Source organism: Mirounga angustirostris, unplaced genomic scaffold, assembly GCF_029215605.1.
Source record: "Mirounga angustirostris isolate CCGP_5_RB_7025 unplaced genomic scaffold, mMirAng1.0.hap1 SCAF_5, whole genome shotgun sequence".
In the NCBI taxonomy this organism is placed as follows: Eukaryota; Metazoa; Chordata; class Mammalia; order Carnivora; family Phocidae; genus Mirounga; species Mirounga angustirostris.
Genome location: NW_026991713.1, coordinates 156,493,935 through 156,502,383, shown reverse-complemented (window position 1 = coordinate 156,502,383; position 8,449 = coordinate 156,493,935). Strand labels below are relative to the sequence as shown.

Sequence of the window (8,449 nt, the reverse complement as noted above, 5' to 3'; positions counted from 1 at the left end):
TCTGCACTACCGACATTTGTTGAGGCGGGCTGTCCTATGCACTGTAGGATGTTTAGCATCCCTTGTTTCTACCCACTGGATACCTGTAACATTACCCCCCTGCCCCCAACTCATGATAATGAAAAATGTCTCCCAACATTGCCAGATGTCCCTGGGGCAAAATTATCTCAGTTAGGAACCACTGACTTGGGAGAAGATGGGTTTACTTCTGGGCATATTGAGTTTGAGGTAACTGTGAGACATTCTAGGGGAGATGTCAGATAAGCACTCGGGCTTATGGATTTGGAGCCCAAAACAATGGTCTGGGCTGGTGACTCAGATTTAGGAATTGCAAGCATACAACTGCCATGTATAACAGGATGACCTGACACATAAGCATGATATGCATTTGCACACTGTAACTTCTCAAACTCCTTCAGTGAAATGTTATTTATTCTCTTTCTCATTGACTTTTATGTTAGACTACAGAGAGAGAGAGGGAGGGAGGGAGGGAGAGAGAGAGAAGCAAGGGGGATGGGGAGTTTGATAGCACTGGATTGAGCTAAGCTAAGCATCTAGCTTAAGGGATGGAGGTCTGAGTTCAGTGAATATTTAACCTCATCCTGGCTCATAATCCTCTAATCACTGTCTCTAGACAAGGTGTTTATATTGCTCTAGCTTCTTCTCTAGACAAGGTGTTTATATTGCTCTAGCTTCTTCTCTTAGGTCTCTTTTGTTTCATTTAGTTTGAAATATCTAGAATTCTTAGAACACTTATAACCTTTTATAATATGGGATAAGCCTTTTTTATAGCAATGCTGCATGAGAGGCTATGTCTTTGATGATGAGAAGTTGGGAGAACCCTCACTTACTGATTCTGTAAATAAATCAAAAGAGGCCAAGAGCCCCACGAGAAGAGCATAAAGGTGCCTGGTGAGACCCCCCCAATGGCAAATGTCTCCCCAAAAGAGGTGGGAATTTCATGTTTCATGGCTTCTCTGATAGGGAGGTAGGCATAAGAGAGTTCTCAGTATGGGAACGTTTTAATTCACCTTCTTTGCTCCCTGATACATAAGACCCAAAGTAATTCTCACTGTTTCATTCATATATTTTGAGCCAATTTTTTGTGACAATTGTACATATGGTATTTACCCCTTAAATGAAGCAACAGGAGATGTTTGGGGAATGGTAGATGAGCCAATCGAGTCTAGAAGCTGGGTTACCTTAATAAAAATAAAATTCAGCTGTTGAAAAAAATATATAACTCTGACAACCCATTCTGGCCTCACAAAGGTTAATGATTATTCATTATGATAACATAAAGGGATGATGTTTGGTCCCTTCTTTATAATCCAGCAATTTTTGATGGAATTTTTAGGTGATTTTTTTACAATCCACATGTCCTTCAAATACACATCCCTTTCTCTCATCACAAAATTGACATGAAGACCAAGGGGGTGGTCATGGTGAGAGCTTCCAGTTCTACTGGACAAACAAACGTTCCCCTTCCTGTATTTTCTGAGCCAAATGCTGCCCCTCCAGTAGGACAGCAGGGAAATTCCAACTAGAAATGAGGCATTCCCACGAAGCACTTAGAACTAAATCCTTTAAAGCTGAGATCCAGCAACATTTCCACTGGCCTGCCTTTTCTCATTCTCCCAAAGAGGTATCTTTCCATTTCCATAACGTGATATTCTATCCTCCACACAGCAATGTTGGTTTCCAGCTCAAAATTCTTTGTACCAGAATGCATCACGAGGCTTTTTATATTACTTTTACCTCTGACAATGATGTACAAAGCACTACTAGAAAGCATCCTTTTTGTTAACAGCAGCACTCCCCTGGTGGCTTCTACTTCTCCTATATCCTAGGAACCAGGATCTTATTAGGCAGATTCTGGGAAACATGTGGAGAGAGGATCCTGGCGTCTAAAATAATGAAGTATGATACAGACAGGCTCAGACACAACAAACTTTTTCTGGGTGTCTTCTATATGCCAAATGCTTTTGTGCACATTTTTTGAAAGCAAACACAACCTCAGTTTATTCCAGACCAACAAAATGTGGTATTTGGAAACATAATCATCCCCTAGGGCAACATATTTATTCCATGACTGACAATCTTTCTGAATCAATCCATTGAGGAAGAATGAGCCAATTGTTCATCAGATGTAAACATCTGTATCCTCCTTAAGCTTATCCTCTCCATGGTGCCTCTTGAAGTAACCCAAACAGATGTGCATGGGAACCATGCTGAAGATGAACAGCTGTTTCTATATTATACATACAATCAATGGTAAATTCCACTTGATGTAAGTCCTGGCTATAAAAATCCAGTGAAGCTTAGCTATTCAGTAGGGCTTCAATTTGGATGTGGGATTGCCATTCAAAAATGTCAGCAGCAATGCTGCCAATTTATATTTTAGAACTTCCTTGTATTCAGACATGTGGTGATGGTGGCAGACAACAGTAAATAAAAGATATGCACATAATAAGCATGAAAATGTAAAATTTCCTTTTACCATCAGCTTTCTCCTACAAATGACCTAGATTTTTCCCCCTTTTTGAAATTTCAGAAGCCACTTACCTTTAGAAAAATTATGAAGTAGGCCAGACTTTTTTCACTATCCTTCTTTTCTCACTCTTTTTTTTTTTTTTTTTAAGATTTTATTTATTTGACAGAGAGAGACACAGCAAGAGAGGGAACACAAGCAGGGGGAGTGGGAGAGGGAGAAGCAGGCTTCCTGTGGAGCAGAGAGCCCAATGCGGGGCTTGATCCCAGGACCTTGGGATCATGCCTGAGCTGAAGGCAGATGCCTAATGAATGAGCCACCCAGGTGTCCCTTTTCTCTCCATTCTTACCCTCTTGCTTCAGCACTATGTTAGACTGCTAAGACTGCCATAACAAAATACCAGAGACTGGGAGGCCTACACAACAGAAATTTATTTTCTTACAGCTCTGAAGGCTGGAAGTGCAAGATCAAGGTGTTGAAAGGTTTGGTTTTTCCTGAAGCCTCTCTCTTTGGCTTGCAGGTGGCTGTCTTCTTGCTGTATCCGCACATGACCTTTTCTCTGTGCATGTGCATCCCCGGTGACTCTTCCTCTTACAAGGACACCATCCATTTGTGTCCCTTATGACCCTTATAGTATCATTTAACCTTAATCACCTCTTTAAAGGTTCTACCTCCAAATACAGTTACGTTGGGGCTTAAGGTTTCAACATATGAATTTGGGGGAGATACAATTCAAATTATATAAAAGGTACCCCGTATTCTATTTCTTTCTTCACTCTCCCTACTTGCCACTCTATCTCAGTTCCCAGGCAGGAGTATTATAGACCCATGTCCATTACTTGTAAACATGTAAACATCTGTTAAGGGGTTAGGCACATTTAAGTTGGGCATGAAGTCTCAGGCCAATGGAGGAACTCAAGTCTCCACCAACAGACAAAGTCATAGAGCTAAGGACAGAACTGGAGTTGGGTGTCCCCAGGCTTTGAGAATCAGAAGTACACAGCACACTTGTGTGATGAGAGATTATAATTTTTGAGTCCAGAGCTGGAAAAGTAAAAAAAGTTTTTCCTTTCTCTGTCATCCATTTAACCCTTTCTATATACAAAAATATCAAAAAGATAATTGAAGAGAAACACCATTTTCTTATTCCCAGGTCTCCTTGAGTTGCTCACTGGTGGTCAGAGTACACAGGTATTGAGTATTTCTCAGAGTACCGTTTGGGCCTCTTTCTTAGGAGGGTATCTCTGAATCCCTAGAAACCATTCCTGGTGGTCTGGCATTGGGCAGAGGGGGTGTTGCCTGAGTGTTTCCAGTGGGCCACAGCATCACCCCGCTGCTGCAGGCTCACCCTGTGGACCCCAACATTCTATCAGAGGCTGGTGTCGACCAGTTGCCCAGGCTGCTGTAGCACCTGCTTCCTTCTGTTTATGGCATTAAGAACTTTCTTCCTGGGACCGAGCTGCATTTGTATACTCTGAAGGTCCTCATCAGAGCAAAGCAACAGAGCTTCTAGATCAATCTGCTCTCTCATGAAAATGGGAAGGAATTCTCCCAGATGGTGAGACTGCAAAAATACTTCCAGAGGAGTAGCATCAACCACATCTTCCTCCCACTCCACTTCATCCTCATCCCAAGGCATCTCATCTTCATGGCTGTTGTCCTCTTCCTCTTTATCAGCCTCAGCTTCATCAGCATCTGCTGCTCCTTGTCTCTGTAGCAATTCACTGCTCATTTTAAGCCCTAACTCCCTCTTGCTGTCTGAGATGTCTTCGGAACTTGATATTTTGTTCCTTCTAAAAACAATATTTCCGAGACCTGGACGGTTGAGAATGGATTCATGTTGCACACATCCATTCTCCTCTTCTGAGAACTGCAGCTTATCTTGGAAGTTCCCTGAGAATGCGTCTTCTTCCTCTTCTCTGAATACTTCCATCACATTCTTCTGCCCACTTCTGCTCTCCTTTCCTACCTGCTCCGCTGTATCTTTGTTCTTCTTGAACTTTATCTTGAAGGTGTCTTTAATGCCCTTAGACAGTGACCCAAATGTACCAGAAGCAGAAGCATTTGAAAGGGATGATGTGGAGAAAGTGCCCTTGGAAGAAGAAAGAGTCCCAGATTCCTCCTTGCTATAGTTGCGAGCCATCTTATTTTGGTGCTTCTCCTGGAGCTTCTCACATTCTTTGATCTGCCTCCTAGCATTCTTCTGAGCCTGCTCCTTCAGCCTGATAACTTTTTTGGGGTTCATGATATTCTGGGCAGTGGCAGCCTTATCCAGGAGAGCAACACATTCATTTTGCTCTCTGCTGGCAGCAGCATCCAGTGGAGACTGTAAGTTGTTGTCCAGGGCAAAGATGTTGGCACCAAAGTTGACCAGGAATGAAACACAGTGGGTATGACCATTGGAGGCTGCATAATGCAGAGGAGTATTTCCCCAGATGTCGCATCTATTGGGGTCCCCTCTAGAAGAGAAAATATCAAAAATACATACAAAAAATAATTTTTCTTAGAACTGAGGTACAAAAAAATAAAAATAAAACAAAAATGAACAAAATACATGTTAATCCTGCCTTAGCGTTCTTAAAGTCCGACTATGTCACATCTAGACATCACATGACCAGAAACAGAAAGAGCTCATCTCTACCTTTCGTCTCCTTTTTAGAAGCAAGGAAAGCTATCCAAGAACTCTCCCAAAAAAGCAACTTTCATGTCTTGTTGTCCACAGTTGGGTCACATGCCTACAGGAAGAGAAATAGGCTACCATTTTCAACTTAAGTTGATTAAAATCCACCCCCCCACCCCCACCCCTGCTGCAGCTAGGGATAAGATTACCCAGTGGTGTGCTGGTAAATGTTTAACAACTGGTTTACCCAGGGAAAAAGATCAAAGCTCTGATCTATAGCATGTGCCAATTTTTGGTTATAAATACACCCACTATGGCAAAATCCAAGCTACTAATGTGATATTACTGGACAGGGAGTTTGGAAGAGATGTATAGTAGCATACCTTTATAAATTATTCCCACCATATATGTAGATATAATAGACATGCAAAATCTTAAGAGCATAGATAATAGAATGTACTCAAATAATTAGGAAGTGTTAAGTTTTGAGTATTTAAAAATATAGTTTGTTAAATTATAAGTTTAAATACCTTTATTTTTAATAATGACTGTTTAACAGACTCTCAGACTTCTGAAAATTTAGCAATCATCTCTCATGAGCTGGTAAGAGCTGGTTCCCAGACGAACCATGAGAGACTGTGGACTCTGAAAAACAAACTGAGGGTTCTAGAGGGGAGGGGGGTGGGGGGATGGGTTAGTCTGGTGATGGGTATTAAAGAGGGCATGCTCTGCATGGAGCATTGGGTGTTACATGCGAACAATGAATCATGGAACACTACATCAAAAACTAATGATGTAATGTATGGTGATTAACATAACATAAAAAAAAAAAAAGAGCTGGTTCCCACTCTAACAGTGTTACCCCACCAGACTCACATGTAGGAAAATAAATAACTGAACAAAACTGGGATCCCATCAGCAAAAAAGAAGAGTGGAATGGATGTTGGGTAGGTAGCAAACCGTGTCTGCTATAACCATTATTCATAAAAAGGGTAGAACATCTCCACTGATTCCCCAACTTACTTCCCTGTAATTACAGTGTCCTATACGTGAATAGTTCTGCAACAGTTTGTGGTAGAATTGAGGGGCACTCTTAGATGGCCAGAGACCCCACGCCAGCATAGAAACAGGCACCTGGTCGATGCTCAGTCAACATTTGTGAGATGACTGAATGCCTAATGGAATCTTGCCCCAGGCTACAACCGCACCCCTCCTATGAGATGGTGAGTTACAAACAGGCACAAACAGAAAGTAAAGTAAGTAGTAACTTACTGTTAATATGGCTCTGGCCTCAAGCCCAAGCCCCTGCTGAGAACTCGGGTAATACAGATTCTAAAGGGCATCTTCCCTCACCCTAGACTAGACCCCCAAATCAGGATCTCACTAAACTTCCCCCAGGCTGGCCCCATGGGAGGACAGGAAAGAGGGTCTGAGAAGGGTCTTGACATTCTTGGTGAGTAGGCTCTGGAAACAGGAGAGACGATCTGTACCCTTGCAACTGCAGCATCAGCGCTCTGTGACCCTTCCACTAGTCTGTGCTACTCAAGGTTTGGTCCCTGGATTAGAAGTAGTGGCGGCAGCTGCTAGTTTGCTACAAATGCGCAATCTTGGACCCCAGCCCAGACTTCCTGAGTCAGAATCTGAAGTTTAACAAGATCCCAAGGTGATATATAGGCTCACTGCAGACTGAGAAGAGTTGCACTGGTCAATGCAGCCCAATTGGTGTCCTGTAATTTGATGAATCAGATTTGTAACTCCTCTGTGGGAACCCTGATCTCCTCCCACTCTCCAGTTATGAGCATCTACACATTCAGTGCCATCACCACCAAAAACTGTCACCATCTCCTTCTTAGAGAAAGACCAGGATAATTATCAGAGGGGTAAAATGGGGCTCTGAGTGCCTAGCTCATTCGTCTGGTGTTACACAGGCAGCCCACTTGGGATCAGGCCTCCCTCCAAGCCTGATGGTCTCCAGCACAACACAGTCCAACCTTAACACACCTCGCGTTTTCTACTTCACCAGCTACGAGGTCTCAAGCTGAACTTCTATAGGACTCAGTGTCCTCATCTGGATGAGGATAAGGAAGAGGATAATTTTCATGGAGTTGTTACGTTAATAAGTTAACAGAAATCATTAGAAAAGTGCTTGGTACATGGTGAATCTTCAATAAACGTTATTATCATTTCCCTTGTCTCTACACTCATAATCCTTAATTTCATATATTTATTTTTTTCTCATACCCTTCTAATAAAATCCCATAGCACTAGAGTTGCTCCTGCAACTTTTTAACACTTGAAATCTTACTTAATTTGCAACTTTTTAACACTTGAAATCTTACTTAATTTGTCCAACATTTATGCGCCCATCTCCCTAATTAGATAATATGCCTCAGAGGCATATGCCCCAAGCCTGTGTCCTTCTCTCCTTTGTATGGTATCTCCTAGTAGAAGTCTCAGACTCAACGTAAAGAAACCAAGCAGGTAATGTAAGTAACTGCATGGAGCCAGGTTTCTTCTTTCGACAAAGTCATAGCCGAGTGCAAGCTCCAACGAGAAAGGACAGCTGTACTCAGCAGCCGCTGCCCGGCACCTCGAATAAAAGCAGACACAATATAGCCAGAGCTTCCATTTTCCAAACAGAGCCAGAAATCCAGAATTTCATGTGGGATTTTTGATTTTTAAATGTTGGCTCCAGTTTAAAAGAAAAATACAGTGAAGTCCAAATAAAACATATTTGTGGACGAGATCCAGCCCATAAACTGTCAGTTGGCGACTTCCTTCTGAGCGGAGAACAGCAAGAACAGATGCACATATGGGCGATGTTAAACACGGCATATCTGGGGAACCAGGAGTACCTTTCAGCGTGACCAGAGTGCATGGAGATGGGGCAAGAGAAATCCAGGCAAAGAGGAAGGTAAGAAAATGAAATTTAATCTAAGGAAAGCAAATATTAAATAAGATAGTTCTGTTGGGCAGCCACTTCCAAGAGGTCTGGTCAGTACTCCTGATTTAATTGTTTTGGATCCAAGGAAGCCTCTTTCAGCCTTAGCACAGTTGTGTACCTTAGGGGGCATAGTGCCTCACCCCCAAAGATGTAGTTTTACTTTTTATTTATTTTAACCAAGCACCATATTCAAAAGACTCCTTAAGTACTCTAGACATCAAAGAAGGATTGTAAAAACATCCAAGATGGTAGTATAAACCTAAACAAAAACATACTGGTTAAATTTGCCTGAAATTATTGTTGGATTGGGTAACTTAAAAAAGAAATTACTGAGAGTGAGCTATGGTGGGGATGTTAAGGGTATTAAGAACTTTAGGTTAAATCTACATGCTTT

The 8,449-nt window shown here is 42.0% G+C and overlaps 1 protein-coding gene across 6 annotated transcripts in view; it reads right to left on the bottom strand.

Moving 5' to 3' along the window:
- Positions 1-2,330: 2,330 nt before the first annotated feature.
- The window catches only part of ANKS4B (ankyrin repeat and sterile alpha motif domain containing 4B), a 36,326-nt gene continuing 30,207 nt past the window's right edge, over positions 2,331-8,449 (bottom strand). For all 6 annotated transcript variants that reach the window (XM_064592767.1, XM_064592768.1, XM_064592769.1 and 3 more), the window contains one exon: positions 2,331-4,950. In XM_064592767.1, the coding sequence (XP_064448837.1) occupies positions 3,861-4,950 (1,090 nt within the window). In that variant the 3' untranslated portion in view covers positions 2,331-3,860. The remainder of the gene's footprint in view (positions 4,951-8,449) is intronic.